The sequence below is a fragment of the Toxotes jaculatrix genome, chromosome 12 (genome assembly GCF_017976425.1).
Source record: "Toxotes jaculatrix isolate fToxJac2 chromosome 12, fToxJac2.pri, whole genome shotgun sequence".
NCBI lineage: Eukaryota > Metazoa > Chordata > Actinopteri > Toxotidae > Toxotes > Toxotes jaculatrix.
The window spans coordinates 23,728,055-23,751,044 of NC_054405.1; the positions used below are offsets into that span (position 1 = coordinate 23,728,055).

Sequence of the window (22,990 nt, forward strand, 5' to 3'; positions counted from 1 at the left end):
TGGGCCTTTCACAAAAAAACAAACGAGTGGCACTAAAGTGGGGATTTAAGACACAGTTTGCATGTCAAAATAATATACCATCTATAGCCCATTATAACCCACTGGGGATCTTTGAAAAATGAGGCTCTGAGAGATGTTTTCCAAGCACTCTGGGTCATTTGATATACCTTCATCCTTCAAACAACTCCTTAAACATGCCATTTGTATTCAGGTTGGGTAGAAATGGATTTGGTCTATGGTGATGTACTCCAGCGGCGACGACAGCAGCCACCCGCGCGAGTGTTAATGCTCCCATTAAACACTTCCTAAATGAAGGGTTGTGGGCCTGTTTGTTACTGTTCTATGCATGACAAGAATGTTGGAATATTTTAATGAGCCTAGGTTCCTTAACCTAAGACTACATTTTTCACTGGGGTCCTGGTGCAAACAACCTTAATCTCCCACTGGTGCCGTTTTTTTTCCCCCACATCTAAAGGTGTTATATATTTAAGGCTTGTAGCCAACACCACATTTGGGTTTTTATTACCTGCTGGATTCCTTCTGTGATATTGACATGACGACCACACAATTGGCCTTGATTCCTTATAATGGCAAGAATATAAACAGAATACAAGAATAAGAGCAGATAACCTTATCACAGTCTAACAGTCACAGTGTTATGGGATACACGGCTGTACTACTGCATATCCAGTTATATGGAAAACACAGCAGCCTCCTGGAAATACACCTACAACAGCTGTTTAGGTCTGACCATCATTTTCAATCCCGAGTAACACTCCAGATCACCCGCTTCTTAGTCCAAAAACATCATTACCTGTCTGAAAGTACAGCCAGTATTAATTCTGAAAAGCTTTCTGTGTACTTACTTACTCAAAGTCAAATTAAGCCAGCGTCTAAGACTTGTTGTATAAAATGGGATCAGATGTGTATGACGCATACATGACAACATCGTAGCTCAATTTGCACTCGAGAGCTTTGCACTCGCGGGGTACATTTTCGCCGTGTGCTTGAGCCGGAGCATCTAATTGGAGCAAAACAAGCAACTACACATAAAATCCTGGAAAACAGACAGGAGGCAGGTTTCTCGTGTTTAAGACTGTGGTGTTCCATGTACTCTCGCACTTTGAATAACGATTCCTCGGGTAATCATGTACAAACAAGACGTCCAAAATACTGTGCATTCTGCTGCAGCAAATGCATACTGGCTTTGTACCTTTTACCACAAGATACAGAAGAAAACAACTTGGAGGTAAGAGCTTTAAGAGTCCTCCTTTAAAAGACACTATTATATGCACTGTATAGTTCTTCAGAGTTTGTTTCCATGACCTCGGGTCGTATTTTCGCAGTTCATACGTCACAATCTCATAGTGTTCATTTGTCCTATTGATTGGTTGAGAAATGTGTTGTTACGTCTACTACCATGCCATCATTTATATCAGTTCTGGGAGCGCTGCAACATTGCTACAATGAGAAATGGCAAAAACACTAGACGTCAGACTATGGGACAGACCATAAACAAGCCAACAGTTTAGCCAGATTATTCAAACCACTTTACTTTGACATAAAATCGAGAGTGAGGATAATAATAATCGCTCATTGCAGTGGAAAACTGTTTCTTGCCCTCTTGATGTCTTTTGGTGATGTTGCCATGTTCCCAAATCTCAGAGTGGTTAACTTAGTGATATTATTCCAGATGGGAATGATTGATGGCTAAAGATATCAAAACAGGACACAGGCTGCATGAAACTGTGATTTCCCTATAACATGAAATCAATCGTAGCTCTGTCCTGTGCACCACAGTCTTACCTTCGGTCGGGGAGAATGGGAACCCTCCAGCCTTTGATGAAGCTGAGATTGTTATCAGAAAGTTCCACCTGCAGGGGAAGTTTGGGCACCCACACCGTCAGCTCCAGCGGCGCGCTCAGGTGCTCGTAGCTGAAGATAACCCTGGCATTCATGGAGCCCCGCGTCTCCTTCCCGTTGACGAACACATAGTCGCAATTCAAGGACACCTAGGACAGATCAGGGTCAGAAGTCAGAGACCATCTATATGGTAATGGTCACGGCAGTGGCAGAGGATCTAGATGATATGTGATGATATACAGCACAGTATGAATGCAGCTGTCACTGCCACAATTCATCACAGAGCATTTCAAGGTTGATAATTTCAGCAAAGCAAATATACAGTGAGGAATAAGATCTTTTGGAATGTTTTGTGAAATCTGAATGTGATGTGAAAGTTCAGGGCACATTAATTATCTGTGCCAACACTTTCATTTTGTCTTAAAGGTTTGGTTCACTGACTGGTTCTAATAAAACAGAACAAAACCCTCCCTGAGGCCTCACAATAGGTGTCCAGTTCTGCAGATTTTGGTTTAATTTTGTTATTTGTTTTTTTAAAATATCTGTCTCTGCAGTTTCCCTCCTTAATTTGATACAATGGCGAAGCATGAAGTTTTGTTTGTGGCATTTAAATCATTGAAAAATTACATTAAAAAAAAACCCAACAGGAACTTCTGTCCACAAACAATGTGTTGGTTACTCTGGATACCCCAGAAAACACTGGAGCAAAGAAAACTCTTCTCAGTGAGGTCTTGTTGATTATCCGCAGTAGCAGGGACACTGTTTCTGGAAAGATGTGTTGCTGTTGAATTTTTTAAACCTAATTTTTCAATGCTGTGAAACTCAATTCACCTGCACTGAAATGTGGCAGAAACCTCAGAGACAGACATACACCAAAATCAATCTATCTGCGCTGACTAGTGTTAGAAAATGACGAGACGCTGTGTGTTTTGTTTGTAATTTGAGTGAAACCGCTTTTTAAAAGAGGCTGTATGTTGATACTTAGCAAACTGTAGACCGCTGCCTCTCAGCTGTGTGCCACTGAGGCAGAAGGTTTTCATTTTGGCCTCATCCGGAGACGTGGAACGAATCAGTAAAAATCATCTACTGCTTCTGTTTGGTCAGAATGAAAACCTGCAGACTCTCCGGCCTTGAAGGCACAGTGCTGTAAACAACGCTTACTGGCTGCAGGCTATTCTCTAATCTAATTTGCATCTTTTATGCAGTCAAATTAGTGCTTCTAAGTAACCCAGCGTTTGTTAAGCATGTACAGTGCAAATCAGACATTCAAACCACGTCCTAACCCCTCCACCTCTCTTGCCCATTCTCAGCATAATGATCTATGAACAATTATACGAGCACATAATATGCCAACAAAAGCTTTTAGGCAGAAAGACACAATTCATTTCATACGAAGGCTGACAGCGCTGTGACATTTCACATGAACTTTAGTTCATGATACCTACATGGCACATTAATAAACATTTCCACACGTCACCTTTTGTGTGACATTCGTGTAATGTGATATCATTTGTGACACAGCGATGAAACAGAGTATGAATTCAATACACAGAAATTTCTAAATTTAAGTCTCAGCAAATGCCATTTTTAACTTAAAACCATCCGTTAGCCTTCCCATCTACTCAAAAATCTCCAGCTCGGTTTTAATTATCATAAATACTTGTCCCCCTCAAACACTAAATTATTAACTGCAATGGATCTGGAGGGCTTTGCTTTTGGGCTCCCGTTGAAGATTTATCTAGTGGTGGGAGGTAGCTGGCATTGTAATCAGAGGATCTAATCTCCTGCAAATGGAGGTCGGGCTGGCCAGTCTTCTCAGGGCTGGGGATTCATCATAACTGGGAGGAGGTCGGTAATATAATTCCCCCCTCCATGCAGACAGGCCAGAGTAAGGAGAGGGGGTGGGTGGTGGAAGGACTTCTTAAGATGACAGTCTTTCCCTCTGGTTCAGTTAATGCAATTTTGCAGGGTCTGACCTTACGGGCTACCACGGTATCCAGTCTTTGTGCGTTATTGTTCTGTCTGCTGATGTGTAGTCTTCCCTGCATGAACCGAGTTACAAAAGAGAGAAAAAGAAGCAACTGAACACAATGACCCCGGCCACCTTGATTAATCACAGCATGGTTTGCCGTACGTAGACTTGAGAACATCTGTCTGACACGCACTCCCTTCTACCTTAAAGACAAACTCACATGTACATGCACACACAGACTGGAAACGTGCTCTAGCTGCAGCCTCAGCTCCTGCGGCTATTGCTGCTGATAAACTTGGCTGGCTAATTGCAAGTCAAAAGCTGTTAGCAACTCTGGGTATCAGTGGCCCTGTGGGGGCCTGGTGAGGAGGGCTTTCACACACTGAGCCGCCACATGCCGTCACACTGCTGCTAATGCGCTGTGGCATCCTCCATGGTGCCAGCAGATTGCCTGGGCGGAGACAGATCATCAGGACAAGTGCAAGTGCCGCCTTCATTTGGTCGTGCACCGGTCACATGATGCAGAGTGAAAGACTGGCTGGGTTAATTAAGGTGAGGACACCTAGGGGCCTTTCACACATTTATTCCATAACATTAACTGAATTAATTTCCCAAACGGTTCTAGTAAAGGCAGCAGCTTCTGTCCTTCAAGCAGGCGTTTCAGCGTGTTCGTGCCATTTTATTATAATGTGAGCCTTCATACAGCACCACAGATTCAGAACAGAACGGTCTTCTGTTCATCCACATTCTGGGCAGAGAGCAGTTGTGGAACTTGAGCCATAATTTTATTACAAATTCACTGCCATCACATCATCGGCTTCTTATTTACACGCGACCTCTCAGAGGAGAATATCAGCAATTCCGTATTTAACTTCTGCAAAACTGGGGGATCTGCAAGAGAAAGATTTAAAAAAAAAAAAATCACATAGCCTACGTAATCTACTGCATCCTACACTTCCCATAATGCAATTCAATATTGTGTTTTGACCAAACAACAACAGTGTTTGCGCCTGCGACAAGAACAGGACCGAAGATGTGGAACACAGTGCATTCATACAGTGCAGAAAATGAGCATCCAGGAGAGTGCGGACAGTCTGTCCCGTCTCAAATTTTGGGCTACACATGGACATCTGCTCAGGGGTCCGCGTGGACCCCGCCGGACTTGGCCAGCTGATGAAATTTATGTCACATGGACCCTCACAGCCATGAGGACATGGAAACCATGAAATGACCCTAGGACCCTCCCTGCCTCATAAAGACCCACATGTTTCCAGCTCCATACCCCAAGTTTGTCACACAGGCTCTGGCTCCCTATGACGAGCTGTTCACCTTTTATGACAAACCACCGATGAGAGGACGAACCTGTATCGATCAGGGTGAACACAAAACGACGACTGACGGCTGGAGACGCAAATACACCGATCAAAACTGACTTTAGTCTCTTGAAGACATGTTCACCGGATTGTGTGGGTGGAAATCAAAAAATGATAGAGATGACAAGAAAAGACATTAAAGAGTAATGCTAAAATTCATAATTCACAACAGTTTCATTAATAAACTAGTGATCTGTCTGAATAAAACAGGCAGTAAATCAACAAGGAATCACTGATATGAGTAGGAACTTGTAATAACAATCTACTGTTCCATTTTGATGCTTTCTCTGACTTTAGTCCAGGGTGATGTACTATAGGTGTATGGGGATTGTGTGTGGATAGCGCAGCTTACATATCTGTTTTTAATTTATAGAGTATGTTGTTAATTTATCTTATATTAAACTGTAGGATGGGTCAACAGAGAAACTGGGTGACATGGAAAATACTGGACTGGAAGTTCAATTGCAACGGATCCATGGTCTTCATAAAAACTGGGCAAAGACAAAAATAAACAAAACTGGATGCCGATGGTTTCAAAATGATTTCCTTTGCAGTTGCAATTATCCCTGAGGCGGTCAGGAATAAACACTCTGACGGGCTGCTTAAAATTAAACTACGCCAGGTGAATGCACAAACACAGCTTCTGTTCCTGTGCTGTATCTGCAGGTGCTGCTTGTGCTGCTATGCTCCTGCGCTCTTATTTCCTTTAATTGTATCAAATAGACTCCGGGAAGACAAGTGATTTTCTCTGCCACCTTTCAATGTCAATGACACACACAACAAAGAATACACTGGTGCAGAAGAAAAATGGAGCCATCCCGATGACGTTCCCAGAAAACACAATTATCCATGACTTTATTCTCATATTTAAATATTCACAAAGTGAGCTGCCACAACATTATGCCAAATTGAGTTTCCATTTAGGGATAATATATGTATCAAATGAACACTGAATGAAAGCTGACATATGGCTAGCATTACTGGGACTCTGTCTTGTAGCTGTTATGAAGCTTTTCTGGCTTCAGGAGCACTGAAACCAATGAGTTCATTTAGCCGTGTTAGCTAAATGAGCCAGCCTCCATTTGCCTGTTGTTGTTTGGATTAATGATGTTGAGTATGAAAATGATCTGTTGTTCTTGAAAGCTGGGACTTTGGAGACTTCTGGAAACAGCTTGGGTGTAATTAAAAAAAATAACTGTTCACTTAAACTATAGAAAAAAACAACAACAACAACAACAAACCACTGCTGGTATCTAGCCGTGCGCTTCTGGTGTTATCTGCAGAGGTTTTGAGATATACAGCAAATCTGCCCCGCCCAGTTCATCCCAAATCAAAACCCATCACTGAAACCACTTCTAAGTTGTAAGGACGTTTAAGTAAACGGCGAAACAAAAGTTGCAGCTGATGTTATTAACTTCCTGTTTCTTGGAGCTGCGCTGAAGGTAAATGTGTCACAGTCGTATGGAAGTGAGACATGGAGGAAGGAGCCTTCAACCCGATACGGTATGTGCAGAATGACCACAGGCATGAGATGTGATGTGCAGACACGAGGCCTTATCTCTGCCTTCAGATGGGTTATATGTGTCCCAGCAGCAGGGGAGAGGATGATCAGTGAGGGAATGGGGGTCAGCATGTGTTGCCTGTGATGGCCAGCATGTCCCCTTTTTTCTATCTTTTCCCACCTTTTAAAATTATTCCTGCACACACATACACGCTAACACACACACATACTGTACAGCTACAAACTGTGCACATAGGTTTGGCTTATCTGCAATAGGCTTGTGATGCACGCTGCAGCTTAGTTATTTCCGAAGAAGAAAGAGCGAGAGAAATATTTTAAAAAATGCCAGTAAAGAAAAATGACAGCCTCTCACCTATTTTTACTCTCGAAGTTGGGAAAAAAAAAAAAAACACACACACACACAACAGCCTGTGGGTTGGCAAATATCCAAATGAGAATCCAGGGCCCAAAATAAAGCTTTATTCAGGGAAGAAGTCTTGAAAATAATTTTAGTTTAAATGCCGTAGGAGTTGCAATCTCAAGTCACGAGGCTAGCAGGAGACGTGAGAAGGTACTGGAAAGTTTTGTGGTGCGTGTATTTTGAACCACTCATTTGTAGTGTTCTGAAAAAAACACAGCCAGCATGCCGCAGCTAAAACAAGCAAGTGATAAGAATAAATTGACATGACTCTTGGCATGAGAGGAACGTGTGTGGTATAAAAAAAGAGAATAAAAAACAACAACAACAACAACAACAGCAGCAGCGTAAGGGAGGATTCCACTTTTGTAAGCCTCAATGTGAATCTTTTATTTTTTGTGTTCTGGGGGACGTTTTATTGAACTGTCATGACTCGTGTATTTCCTGGGCCTGAAGGGCTCATTTTAAATTAGCCTTGAATGTTCAATGGCAAGCGCACTGAAGCAAGCCCACTCAATATCACATGCGCCTTGTCTTTAATGGATAATGAAAAATGATAAATGGCGTGCTGAGGCAAGCCTTCCCAATGCACGACTTGTTCTTTTCCTATTGACAGTACAATACAATACACCACAACTGGAGCCCCTCCCACCTCAAAGAAACACATCTATACAGGAAACTCATTGATCTGAACTCTACCATGAGTTTAATTCACAGCTTGATTTGTTTTCCCTCTGGTGTCCAAGTCTATTCATTTGGGCCAATTTGTATACAAGATAACACGCGCAGCGTGTGGAAAGAAACATTAGGATTGGTTCAGTATATCAGAGGGAAAATATATGTGACATATACAGGTCTTTTAATGGAACAGATACTAGCCAGTCATAACCACTACGATAGAAGCCAGTGTGTGATTCGGCCTGATGGCTTCATGGCCTCAGTCTGTAAAATCTCCAATCAGACCTGTCTGACCTGAGGAGCTGCTAAACCACCGAACAGCATTTCATTAGCCCAGCTTTATATGATAGTTTAAAAAAAAAAAAAAGTCGACACAAACTGGATTCAGATTCTTCAAATACAACAAATGAATGTGGTCGAATTGAAAGATTTCTGTTACTGGGAGAAAATTCGTACGTCTGTCACATCAAAGTTGATCTTACTGCAAGTCACGTCCGACCTCCCTCTCCCTTGAGGCTATCTCCCTCCGAGTGCAGCATATTCACATGCAGCTGTTACTGTATTCAGAGTTTTTCAATAGCTGCACAACCTTTAAATAAGAAGGAGCTAGAGTTGGAGAAATGCAATAAAATTTAAGGAAAAGCGCTGCTATCATTTGCCAGATTCCCTGGTTAACTCCATCTTTATCCAGGGAAGCAAGATAAAACACCCTGTAGGTGTTCTGACAGACAGGGTGCACGGCCTTACAGTTCATCTCAATATCACCCACAGAGACAGAATATCACCAGAGGCAGGCTGCACTAAAGCGTGGATTTACGCACAGGCTGGCCTAGGCTTCAGCCTTGGGGCCCCAATTGTGCAAGGGCCCTGAACTGGCCAGACTGTTTTTAATAATCCAAATGTACTTCAGAGAAAAAAAAAAAACATTTCACACCTACCGCCCCTCAAGAAACATTTAAAAAATTAAGCATCATATGGCCAGTCACTGCTACTGGACAGCATAGCACTGATGCACAAAAATGAAAGAAAGAACAGTGTGACCAAGATCTGTTGCAGAAAATCCCTAAAGTGACTGGATTTGGTTTAAATGGGACCTGAAACTTGTCAAAACAAAGGCGCAGATGTCGCTGCCTCAGAAAGGCAACACAAACACCTGAGAGAGCTGCTTTTCCAAAACCCTGTTTAAAAAGAAACTGGCAAATAGTGAAACTGTGCCAAGAGAAAAGTTGCTTTACTCCCCTTCAAAAGGCACTGTGTGTGTTTTTTTTCCCCCATATAAATAATTTGGGGACAGCGATCTTCAGTCTGCGCTCATAGCAGACTTATAGTGACTGGAAAAAATGCAGCCGGGCGCCTGGCTGAGAAAGCCATAGAAAGGCTATGGTTGCTTATGTTATGCACTGTGCTGATGCTGGGCATATAGATTCAGATCTACGATAAAAATAAAAAATAAAAATAAAAACACTTTGACAGTGAATGGGAATATTGAACTGAGGTTTTAAAGAGGGGCCTTTCAGGGGACACAATGAAATTTTTGGGCAGCCTGATAATGGAAACTTTATGGGTGCGCTAGAAGTTATCAGCGAGTTCGATCCATTCTTGAAAGCGCATATAGAAAAATACGGCAATGCTGGCAAGAGAACATCATTACACCCCTCATCAATAATATATTTATAATCTACTGACCTGATGGGAGAGCTGGTCCTCACACTGATAATCAGTCAGATGAAAGGAGACAGAGGCAGAGGCCAGAGTGTGTTTGGTATATCGTCACCTGCACACAGTGGAGCGGGTGCGTACTGTGTGCTGCACACAGACACTTTTTCATTTTTTTCCAAACCCACATCAAGTCGGCAGATAGCTACAGCAGGTTAACAGCCCAATGACAACCACAGGACAGAAATGTAGGACAGAAAAGTCCGATTTGAGATGGTCAGCACAAGCGCTCGCAACAAAAGCTCTGCCCCAGAATTACGCCAGAAATAGATGGACTTGTCACAGGAATGGATCAGAGGCATCACTCCTACAAATGTATTCAGCATTTGGGTTTTTGAACAGTATTCCATCGAAGATCTTTGTACAGTAGCGGTTCACCTCCAGAACAGATTGCATGCAGAGAATTTATTAAAGAAAATCGAGGACACCTCAGCGAGGTCAGTGGCACAACTTATAAGAGGAAGAAAGTGATAGTCAGTGTTTCCAAAGGTTAAAAAAGCACTCTGGTTATTTATGACCTTCTTTTTCAAAACTGGGGCTACTTAAAAACAGACGGAGATCCACAATGAGCCAACGCAGACTGAATCACCTGTCCCTGCTGTCAACTGAGACTGAGACTCTGCACTAATTCAATTTTACCAGCCTCATTAAGACACTCCTCTGTCAAAAAAAAAAACAAAGAAAAACTTCTAAAGGCAGGAATATGTATTTCTGATAGTGCTGCTGATGCATTATTGCTGTTATTATGTACTGTTGCTGTGTTTATTATTTGAGTATTGAGCTTCGATTTGTGTCTCTGTAAGGATGTTGTGTAATAAAACCTAAAAGCCTGGGGGAACCATGACTGCTTTAATATTCTGGCTGCACCGTCCACAGTGTTGCACATTTGAATATAATGACACACATTACACATTGTCGTCTTCTTCTAATGTCACACCTTCCTTTCCTCCATCGTGTTTAATATGATCAACAGTTTTAAATGGCAACACTTTGCTGTACTGCTCATACAATCTGCCTATAGTGCAATCTATTATGACTGTAATCGACTGGAGAAAATAATAAGTGCGTAATCGCAGTCTCTAATGGGCTCTGCAAGTTGTTGTGATCCCACTTTAATTTGCTTAATCAACAAACCAGACTTGAAATTGTCCGCTTAGCTCGGATTCCCTGTGAGTCTGAGCAGTGATTGTTCCGGATCCGGGGGGGTGTTATATCTGCCTGCAGGCATCACGCTTAAAGTGAGCAACAAGAGGTGGTGGGTTTTTCCACTACAGTACATCAGGCAAGCAGAAAACTGTGGACAAGGTGTCTCCTTGCAGTAGATTCGCTGCCTCAGAAAACAAGCCATGGAGCTCTTTACTGCCACCATATTTATTATATATACAGAGTTTTATGAACATCCATTGATTTTATCTGAGGCATAAGGCAGGAATCAAATCCAGGGTACATATGGAGCATCCCAAAATGAAGTTTTTATGCTTTCCTGATGTTGTTACCGCGGTGCTGAGCTACCCTCCAGTATTCGTGGACGGGTAAAGGGATTACATTTTCTAAATTGACATCTTCCCCCAGATCCAGAGATCGAGGAAATCAGGTTTACTGTACCTTAACAATGTCTTCATTTGAGGACTTGCACTGCACAGAGGCTGAGACATCAGTGACTGCTCCATTCATCTCTATTGAGACCATTTTGACAGGAATGGCCACAGTGCGTCCAGTCAGAATGGCTGTGTTGATAATCTCGGTGTCCTAAAGAGAGAAAAGAAATAGACATCATATCCATGAAACAGTGAGAGGCAGAGAGTGATTTTTTTCTTGATATTTCATCAGTGTTACTGATGTCCACATTTAAAACCATTACCATCAGGGCTCCTGTGTCTCCCAGGTGACACTCTCAGTGGCAGACCAGAACTCATTTTACTCAGGCGTCTTTCATTGCATTTCATCAGGTGACATTTTCATTTCCAGTGCACTTTTCTTCCAGTGAGCAACTGGAAGTAACTGAAACTCGGATGGGAAGGGGGAGAATTCAAAGAAAAAAAAGCGATAATCCCAACCTTAATCATTCTGCCAAACACTTTTTTTAAGGTGGTCCTACTAGGCAAATCACAGCGCCAGGCTTAAATTTCAGGCTACATAAAAGCCACGACATTTACTGTACCAGTGCACAGGCTCTGATGCAACTATCCATTACACAGTTTTAGGTTGAGCCCATGAGTGGAAATCATACGTGGATGTTAGAAGAGATGGGTTTGGCCACAGCAGGAATCTCGTTAAGGGATGGATGCCTCTTATCAAACGTGTTTCACTGAAGTCCACAACAACTCTGAATGTGAACAAGCTGTCGTGTTAATGCGGGTTTTCGGTTCTAATTCCACTCAGGAAACTGTATTATTATTGTAATTTGAATATTTTAGCCATGAGCGCTTTTGGGAGTAAAATATGGTATAAGTATAGTTTTAATTGGGTCAAAAAAGCACAGAGAGCATAGATAAACGCATAGAGAATTTCTCAATTGTTCATATTCATAAATCGGGCTATAATAGCCTGACCGCTGCTCAAAAGCTTTGTGTTTGATAATCCATTTACTCACGGACAACCAATACATGAAGATAATCTTGAATGAGGAAAACTATGCATGACAGAAACACTTGTAGTTTCCCCTCTGATCATGTGTCGGGTACCTACGCTGAAATATTAATCCAATTAAGGTTTAATTCACTGAGCGAATGCCCGTTTCATCGTTGCCCTCATTTTTCTATATAGTTAAAACTTCTCAATATCAAAGGGTTCAAACTGTGGTAAATACAACAAGTTGTAGGCAATGATAAAAATAATCCTTGAATTCTGATAAACTAACCATAAACAAGGCCAACATTGTCATTCTATCTGCATTTTTGTTATGAATGCACTGGAATGCAAACAGCCAATTAAAATACACACCAGGCCTCCAGTTGAAGTTCAGATCAATTCATTATTTTCTTTTTTTATTTATATATATATATATTTTTGCAGATCATGTAAGCTGCAAGGGGGTAACAAGTTTTCTCATTTGTGGTGCACAAGTAGCCCAGGAGAGAGACTATGAGAGAGACCATGTAAATTTTCCTGAAATCAAATACAGTATATTTAAATTTCTGCTCTGCACTCATCTTAAAGTCTTAATAAGGGTGTGGAGCATGAAGCGACTTTCTCCCCGCTCTAGTTTTCATGGGTTTCTACTCAGCTGCAAGATTTAGAATTGTTTATTCATAGAGGGAATATTAGACACACACTCAGCACTGAGTGTTGTCAAAGCATCTACTCTAAGAAAATAACAAAGGCAGTCGGCTCTTAGGCATGACACTGAACTTAAGGTCTAAGAGTTCCATAACACACTCAAACAGGTGAAAAGATGTAAAGAGGATCAAAAAGATACAGTCTGAAATATTTTAATTTTACAGTCAATTTGAGGTCAAACACCTCTTCTGCATGAGAGACCTGGTCGATACCATAAATGCAAAAAAAGAGAAAGAGCGAGCAAAGAAAAAATACATAAACCAACAAAAAACCTACTTGTGAAGCAAAATCTATATCAATAAAATTGGTAATAACAAGAGGCAATTACCAGTAGAGTGATATACCACGGACAAGGTAATGGCTTTTAATTCCACCGGAGTTGCAAACGTCTTTAATTTCATTTTATTCTACAGACTTTTCCAAACAGCTGGAGCAGAGAACAGTGAAGCCCTCTGTCCGATCCGAGCAAAACAACATGCAAAATGAGATAGAGGCTGAAAATTACTCGGTATGATACTGACAAATCCATCAAGCCAAATACCAAGATAATTTATAACAGGAAATAACTTCTGGCTCCCGCAGGTTTTTCCACCTGTTTTTATGCAACTTTGTAAAAAACAACAAAAAAATAAAATACTGAGTAGAAATGGAAATGTACAATAATTTGCATTTTCTTATGCAGATTTTCAGGAAATTAATTTAAAAATTGATTTATATTAGGATGGAAACCTGGCTGGTGTCTTCTTATCTCGAACATCTGTGTTCTACACAAGTCAAGAAAGAGCAGAGACAATAAAATAGCAAAGGTGGACCGTTGTGGACATAGTGTCTCTGTGAGGTACAGTATATATTGCAGTATCATTTCCTTATCAATGAGCTTTTCCGTGTTGGTTCAGTTTCAAATCACTTCTGTAAACAGAACACCAAGTATATAACCTCGGAGAATTCCATTAACTACAGTAAAAAAAAAAAAAAGCAGGAGCTTGACTCCATTAACTTTCACACATTGAGTCCTACTTGAAAACAATGTGAACAAATGCTTTGCCAGACATTCCTATGTTAATCAACCTCTGCTTAGGCTTTAGACGGATCAATAAATAAGGCTGCACAGTTCTGCTTCTTGTCTGAGGAATCGATAATATTCAGCCTTCACTGTGGCAGTAACTGTGCACATTCCAAAGTGACGCTTTAGCATGAGAACGTAAACTCTCTCTGAACCAGTCACAGAAAACGGGGCTGTAATTATTGAGAAAGGTGGCATCTCTTAAACAGATAAAAGACGTTCTGAGAGAATCTCATTAGTGAGTAGGCTAATGTTGAAAATCTATGTGGTGAGGCAGCGAAAATGCATCTGCTGCTTCCAGAAAAAAAAAAAAAAAAGTGATCCGAACTGTCTGAACTGTCGGAGCCAGCGGGTTGAAAAGGTCTCAGAACTGCGGCAGAACTGTTTTTTCTTACTAAAGCTAAGGTGGTTGAGAGGCTTTCTTTTTTTTAGGTTGCTTCTTAATTTATTCATTTATTTAGTTTTTGAATTTCCAAAATATGGCCAATATTTATGGGAAGCAGAGCACAGCAGACCTCTGTGGACTCTGGGGTGTAATCCTAATTGAAAGACATCATCCCTGAGCTCTCCTTGCTGTTTTGGCATCTGGTAAGTATTACACTACACAAGACACTTTACAATTAAATGTGTGCTGCTATGGGAGCACTCATTATGCTTACCTGAACTTAGCTTGTAACAAAAATCAGTCATGACTGCACACAGCTATCATTTCACTTAATTAGTATGTTCTGTATGAAGCAGCAAAGCAAGTTATTAGATATGCTGTTTAATGGTAATACAAAAATGTTTTAATTCCAACTTCACTAAATTGGTTTATTTCAGCCACATTACACTGGAGTATAAACTACAACACTTGACAGTAATTTTAAAAATTGGGTTCTCAATTTTTTTTTCTTTTTAATTTCTTTAACAACAGAGATAATGTCTAAGATACACAATCAACTAAACTGTTGGGTCAGTCTAAGATTCACATCCAGATCTTGTTAATTGGGTATTCGATCACTTTTAATCAGTTCAGAGTTGAGTCTATATAATATAGACTAACATTTTATTTTGAATTTATTTGAAAAAAAAAAACAAAAACAAAAAACAATTCTTTAATTTCCTGAAGCGACACTATTGTCATACTCACCAGATCGCCCGTTTGTATTTGTTTAACATCAGTGTGTATAATCTCAGTTTGAATGTCTTACTCGTTTACATGGTTTATTAGGCCAACAAATGATTTCCTTTTTGACTACACACTGTTTACAGATAACAGAGTAATTTGCTCGTGGTTATTGTCATCCCATTAAATGTAATCCATTACTGTGGGGCCTTGTTGGAATTGCCCACAGCGTCTTGGTTTCACAGGCACTGAGGCGAGGTCACTTAGCATGTGGGACTTTAATGCTCAGCTCAGCTACTAGCGTTTCCACCTGCTTTTGAATAATGTAAACAACACATTTTGCCAGACGTGTCTCTTTACGAATGCACAAAGATATACATGTACGAATATGATGCGTGACTTCAAGCTGTGAGATTTGTGCAACACAAAACATCATTTTTAATTTGCCATCTGGTAGCTGCTGTGGCACAGAGCGGCTAATGGAGCTGGGAATCTGGCGTAACTGCTAACTCCGGCTCTGCATCACCCCGCCTGTTCTTTTTCAGCTCCTTTCCCCAAAGTAATAAGAAGGTCCAGTGAAAGAGTCCTCGAGTGGCTTGGTGTCAAAAAAGCCCTAGGGTGGATTTAGCATTACCATCCTGAAACTGTTCGTCCTCTTCCTTCCTTCTGTCTCCCTCTTTGTTCAGACGTTTCTCAGTGAAACGTTACTGCAGGGGTCCCTGTCCTAGACCTTCATCTCTGTTGCTTTATAACACAAAACGCATCAATGTTTGTATTTTGGATACAGAGCCACCTCCCACCTCTCTATGTCAGCAGTTTCCGAAAGTGCTGAGCTTTTCTACAAGCTGTCAGTGGGTTTTTGCCACCAGCTGCAAAGTGCTGGTTGATTTGCATCTGCCGCTAAACTTAAAATGACAGTTATTCTACATCAAAAGGAGCCGAAGGATGTGCAACTTCAGAGCCAACCTTTTTGTTGCACTGTTAGACTTTTTCTCCTTGAGTATTACATCCTCTGACCTGATTCATTTCTCTTTTAAATGCTTTAGTTCCTTGACCTGGTTGCTTTGGTGAACACGCAGCGGTCGTGTTCCCCGTGCTGATTAAAATACATTCTGATGTTGTACATGAAAAAAAAAAATCGCTTTTAAACCTCAGTGTTGTATTGTGCGTGTTCACCTGCTGTAAGGTCACATCCAGACTGGAAGCTCAACTTTTAGAGCCACCGCAACAGTTATTACCGTTCTTACATTTAACAGTCAACCAAAATCAATAGCTTATCCTGGCCACACTAAAATAACCTTGAGGGTCGTTCAAAACACACTATGAAGGAGAGGATTCGGTTTTTTCCTCACGGATATCGGTAGACCGTTTCTGTTGGAATCTCATTTTGAGGATTAGTCATCAACACCACTATGAAAAAAAATCTATTATATATTCAGAGGGAATTCGTTCATTCTATTTTCAACATTCTATTTCCAACCTGATCTTTACGTAACTTACAATTTGATGCAAATATTAAACTATTATGGTAATTTTTAGTTTTATTTGGGTCAGTGAAGACAGCTTGTGACGGTGTCATTGCACCACAGGGAGCCTCACCGTTTAAAACCGTCTCATTAAGCCACTCAACAAACTGCCATAATGATAAAGTTGCTCCGTTCTGTTGGCTTTGATAAGACCACCTGTTTTCAGTTCATCAGTCATATTTCATGGGTGTTAACTTTTGTTTAACTGTGGTATATCTCCCCGTGCTTTGATATAATTCACAATCCAATTAGTCACCGCACAAGAAATGATGGATTAAACCTCATCTTTCAAGGAGACCACGGTGCCGACCTGCTGGACTCCCTCACATTTGGAAATCAATAAATGTTGTCTGATGATGAAAGTTTTTAGTCTTAGCCTGACTCAAGAATTTCCCTCTTTTTCACCAGATTCCAGCACCCCCCTTCACTGTGCCTTCCAACAACGGGAGTTGATCTGAAATGGTCTCAAATTTCGTTTTGAAGTGAATTGTGACTATTTATATCGTTGAACAACGTCAGTGATGCTTGATAGACTAATTGGAAGTGCTCAGAGATTTCCCGGGCTGAATGGGCTTTGTCTGCAGTGTGTTACAGATATGCTTCAAAACAAATGCAGCCAAGTCCTCTTTTTCCAGTGACAAGGAAGAAAACTGATGTCAAGTCAAGTCAATTTCCTTGAAATGATGCCCTTGAAATTCCCTGTCAACTAAAAACACTGAAGATGATGACAGCACCAGTCCCCCTTTTACTGTTCCGTCTAGTATTAACATGAGTCCTCTGCTTAGAGACGAGCGTGTCGAGTGCAGAGGTTGTAGGCAGCTGAGAAAAAAAGGCAGCAATCGTTTCTGCCATCTTGCTTCAGAATGTAAATTTTACAAGGGGAAATAACACAGGCAGAAATCTAATTCTGCAGTGCAGCTAAACACATCTGGGTACAAGATGCATGATAATCCCAAATGTCAAGGGGACCAGAGATATGAAGTGAACCTTATGTTACAACAGATGTGCGGTACACAAAGTCATAACTGCAGCTCAAGTATATTTAATGGAGCTTTGGGTGCAGAACAGTTGTAATTATGCAAATATATCGCAGACAAACAAGACTCATTCTGATAAAGTATCCAGCTTTTTACCTTGAGATAGATATTGATTTTTTTTTTTTTACATTGTCAGTGCTGCAATGATGACCTTTGTCCCCACACATCTACTTCCACACACTACCTGCATCCAGTCTGCAGTATTATATACCATGCACAGTAAACTTTAATGCGCAGTTATAATGTGGGGTTGGACTTTTTTCACTGGGTTTCAAGTGAGTGAAGCAAGAGCACAAGAGAGGAAGTAAGAAGGCAAGGCATAGCCAGAGGTACTTAGCACCTCTTGCTTGATTAATTTCCCTTTGTTCCCATAATCTGTTTACTGCCCTCACTAATTGCCACCTTTCACGAGGCAAGGAGAGAAGCCCCGATTAAATGAGTAATAGACAGTCAAGTGTTCTGGGATTGGTTGACTTTCTTAACAATCAGGAAATCGCTGCACGGAGAGTAGCTGTTGATTAGATTTATCTGTAATGACAGTACATCTGTCTGTATCATGAAAGTTCAGGTTGCCATAATTAAAGGTATTTAAAGCTACAGTTGTAGTGTAGATAGAAACGTGACTCTCACAGGATCCCTGACATTTCCTGCCTACTTTTAGGTCGACACATGTGGCTGCCAGTGTCCTTGCACTTTGTAGCCACACGATGGGTAATGTAAGATTTCACAATGCTCATATGTTCAGCAAAATATATGCCTTCTAACAGTTTACTGATAATCTATTTTACATTTTGAAAGGCAAAAATATAAAGGGAAAATTTTCCTTTAAAACAAGACTTCACTCACCATGGCCAGAGGGATGATGGCCTGAATGTCCCGCTGCACTACCGTCAGCTCCGTCACCACCTTCTCTGAATCAGGAGGCGGGTTCTGGCCCTTGTAGTCGATGTTCCAGTTGATCCGTCTGGTCACCGAGAGGCTGGTGAAGTTCTCCATCTCAAAATCCAACTGCATCACCTCGACGTTGCCCAGCACATCCCTGCGAGACCATGAAGACAAAAACAAAGACACACACACACAAAAAAAGAGTCAAACTGTCAGTTACAGTAATATACACATGAAAAACACTGCTGAATATAACAAGAAATTCTGGCAATGCATTCATTTCTGGTAATGAAATAGTTTGACTGGATAGTTTTTAATTATTAAACATGCCATTTAGCGAGCTGCCGACACACGGCTGTGTAGTTATTTTTAAAGTTTTCCTTAAGTTACCCTTGAGTTGAAAAAAGAAATAGTGCATTCATTAAGGCTTCCACATGTGAAGCACTGAAGCCAGATGCTTTAGAGCAGAGCTGATACTTGTCATATGGTTCTACATCTACATTTCTGAAGGCATGTTTTTCTGTGAAAAACAAGTGAGTAAGCTGATGAATGTACCTCGAACATAGATTTAAGATTGATTACGGTATTCTGGTTGTATCAATAAATCATGATTCAATAAGCTATCCAAACAACATTTCAGAATAAAAGCCAGAGTATGGAGTATGATCCATGTTATGCATTCAGAGGCAGAGCAGAACACATTCACTGATGAAAAGGCCCCATCATAACATTTCAAGCAGCAGCTCCTTCAGTCTGATTGGTGGATCTCAGATTTCCTGACAGATACAAGGCAGTTAACATGGCTGCGGGATCGTAAAGGTCACAGGATCCTGTTTACGACGCCATGCTTCACCAGTGGAGCACTGACTTAACTTCTAAAACCTTCCCTCACTTTACTCACATAAATCTGAAAAATAAGGAGCCGTGGTTTTGGTTAATATAATTTTATTGTTCGACCATTATGATAAGTGTTTTTGGTCCACACCTTTCTCAATTAAATAAAGTCAAGGTGAAGAAGCTGAAACTCTGCTAAAGCATATTACAACATGATTCATTTTCCCATGCTGCAATTTAATCCTTTAGTGTCATAATCCTTTTAAAAACATTTTTTTTTATTGGTCTGGTCACAAACCCTAAATACAAGTAAGTGTTTCATCTGTAGAACTGAAAGGACTTATAGGGGAACCTGGATCGAGCCCTACGTGAACAAATGATGTATCAGTGCATTATGCTAATGTCTCTTCATCTCACATTGCACATTTGAGAACAAAGTTATGCCCATTTCACCCTGTTTTATAAACCTAAAGGTAAAGACAGATTCAAAGTTCTGCGTCTCCTCTGTACGGTATAAGAATGTCACATTTCCTGCTTTGGAAAATGTTTTTCAGTGAGTGCGATGCAGGTAGCAATCACATTTCCCCCCCAAAAAAGTATTTGGCGAAGCTAATTAGATGCAGACGCAGTGTATTCTGCAGGAGACCAGATTGGATTCTGAAGCTGATACAACAGAGAAACCTTCATGTCAGACATCTCTCCTAATAATTTGCTTGTACATCAGTGAAAAAAGCAGATTTGCCTTTAGAGTTGTTTATTTTCTTGTATGTTTCCACTTATGCATGGAACTCTTACTGAGAGAGACACTAGAAGTGATGAGAAGTGACAGCTTTCTAATGGCATTCCTGCTTACTCTGATGGAGTTATCATATGCCATGGATTAATCACTGATGGTCTCTGAATGAAAACCTGTGCAGGTCTCGTCAATAAACAATCACTGCTCCCTAATCTTCTTGGCCGGCTTTCTTCTTCTGTCTTAAGACCTGAAAGTAGAGCTTGTGCAAGGAGATTGCAGATTTTATTCAACCTCTCACTTTCAAATAGCCGTAATTGCAATGGCTGCAGTTCTGGTTCTGACCAATCAATAACTTTTTGGTAGGTAGCCTGATTGTTTGGATGGCTGCGCACATGAAATATTTGAGCATTCGCTCTCTTTTGCTTCTCTCTTTTGGCGTGAAGAAGACTTTAGCTGGATCTCTGTTTTACTCTCACAAACATGCCGGTGATGCAGAAGCGATAACAGCCTCCCTGTTATGAAAATCCTGCTTGTTGGGCTTGTAATCCTCAGGTTCAACAAGCCTATCACCAAACTGTCTCACTGGTGGCGAAGGGGCAAATTAAATCTCTCTCCACGCGTGACGGGAATCGTCCCGCCTGAACCTCACCTTCCAGTTGAAAGTGAAGTGCTCGCCATCTGTCCTTCACAAAAGCAGAGACCCAGCCCACCATGCAGTCTGAGAGCCCTTTAATGAAACCCGGATCAAACTATCTGCAAGATCCTCCGTCCACAAAAGGTTCCTCTCAGGAACATCGTGATGAGATCTCAGCCTATTTGTCTCGACATCACTCACTGAAAACAAACACCCCCGTGTGCCCGTGACACACTAAAGCTGTCATCAATATGGCCCAGTGGAGTGAGTACATGTACAGCCGCTCGATACAGCGTCGACTGCCACCGCGCCGGAGGGAAGGAAAAATGATGTTCACAATGCACTGATTTGGGTTAGAGAGTATGAAGAGGGAAGAGTAATTCATGAAACTGAAAATGAAAAATGACATTTCTCCTTCACATTTCATGCAATGAGCTACAGTTAGACTTTGACATTATTTTTGAGATCCGAATCAAAAGATCGGGTTTTAGGAAATATTACGTTGCTGGCTGCCGGCACATGACCTTATCAGAACCCTTATTGATTCTCTCGCTTTAGGTTTTTATCTCCTTACATTGCCTGTGTGCATTCTGTGACTGCACAGAATTACAGTGCAACCTTCACATTTCCCTTTAGGTAGGGAAGCTGCTGTAGCTGCTGTGTTACAGTATGTCTTATTACATTTCCTTAGGATATCTCAGTGGTATGAAAGGATGACCTTTTCATCAAAATACTAAATTATGTATGTGTTGGCTAATTAATGTCACTTGAGTCCAGTTCCTAAGGTTTCAGAGGAAGAAAAAAAAAATCACAGTCATTATTCAAGGAAGTGTTTTGGTGAGTTTTGCTCTCTTATCCATTTTCTTCCCTTATTCAAATGAACGGTTAAAATCTTTCATGTCATTAATCTCTTCAGTTTTGATAGAAACTAATACATAAAAGAGAACTGATGTGACTGACAAACAACATTTAACATAAAGGCTTTTTTTTTTTTTTTAAGTAGTGGGTGGTGAAAACTTAAATGAGTGATTTCATACAGCAGAGGAAGGAAGAAGACGTGGCTCAAGAAAGTCCAGCCTTGTTTCCATTAAGTTAATGATGTACTATCTGTATAGCACAAAGTATATATTATAAAAGCTGTAGCTTGGGGCTTTTTCAGAACTCAGGGGACTTTCATTCTTTGATCAGAGGACTGTTTGAACTGATTAACAGGGAGAGTTCATTGGATCAAAGCACTGCAAGGCAGCGCTACGACAGCAGGAGAACAGAGACGGTGAACAGAGGTTTCAGAAGAGTCCATGTTTAAGTTTATAGCTCTGTAACATCTAGAGCACTCGAGTCTGTTTTTTTTTTTTTTTTAAAGCATTCAAAGCAAAAGACAAGGACTTTTAAAAAGAAATAATATAATATTTTAGCACATATATTCTATGAGCTTTTTTCTGCTGGGAGTAAGTTCAACATCAATTCTCTGTATTAGCTCAGCATAAAGCCTCTGGAGGCAGGAGGAAACATGCGGCTTGACTCCATCCAAAGTGAACTGAGTCTTGTCACCACAGTGACATTGTCATGTTTGGGACCATTGTGCCTTTGCAATGACCTATACCAAAAACCTATGCCCACCAACAGTATCTGGATACAACTGGGTAAACTGGTTGTTTGTCAGTAAACAGACTGTGTATGTATTGTAAAATATTTCAAATGGCGTCTCCATTTTTTTGGCCTACAAAACTGGCCCACAAAATAAAGTGTACATTGAAAACGATAAAAGATATTCCCTTGCATGTGGAAATAATTTATGTAAACAGACCCTGGAGAACATTTATTGTGCTAAAAAACATTTTCTTTTTCACAGAGCAGCTTTGAAAACAGAGCATTTGTCAGTCTGTCTCTGTCCTGGTTAAGAGCAAATACTGGCACTTACAAATGTGCTCTGAGTCTTTTTCTTGTTTCATCCCTTGTTTAACGCTGAATTATTCAGAGCACAAAAAAAAAAGAGTCTTATTAAATGATCGAGTCTTTCTGTTGTTCTGACTGCAACAGTGGTAATGCCACAGCATTTTCAAGAACATTATTCATTTGAAACCCATTGACCACGATCAATAATGCATTGGTTCATGTGGTGTTATCAGCAAGCTGCTGTTCGAATGGGACTGTTCCAGATGGAGGTTTACAGAAAAAAAAAAAAAAAAAGTTGAATAATTCCAGCTCTGGCTGAAGTGTGATCTGATGAAGAGAAAATCCAGGATAAGTAAAGAATAATAAAGAGAGGAGTGTGATGAAGAGATCAGCACTACACCCCAACGGAAAACGCCGTCACCTCATTTCCTCAGTCTCAGGTAATTTTGAGTAAACAAAACCAGATGTTCA

At 40.7% G+C, this 22,990-nt stretch overlaps 1 protein-coding gene across 1 annotated transcript in view; it reads right to left on the reverse strand.

Moving 5' to 3' along the window:
* Nucleotides 1-22,990, reverse strand: part of tmem132e (transmembrane protein 132E) — a 91,748-nt gene that overhangs the window by 24,300 nt on the left and 44,458 nt on the right. The window contains exons 4-6 of the mRNA XM_041052480.1: nt 18,381-18,573; nt 11,127-11,270; nt 1,807-2,012 (exon numbers count right to left, since the gene is read on the reverse strand). Coding sequence (XP_040908414.1) covers nt 1,807-2,012; nt 11,127-11,270; nt 18,381-18,573 — 543 coding nt within the window. The remainder of the gene's footprint in view (nt 1-1,806; nt 2,013-11,126; nt 11,271-18,380; nt 18,574-22,990) is intronic.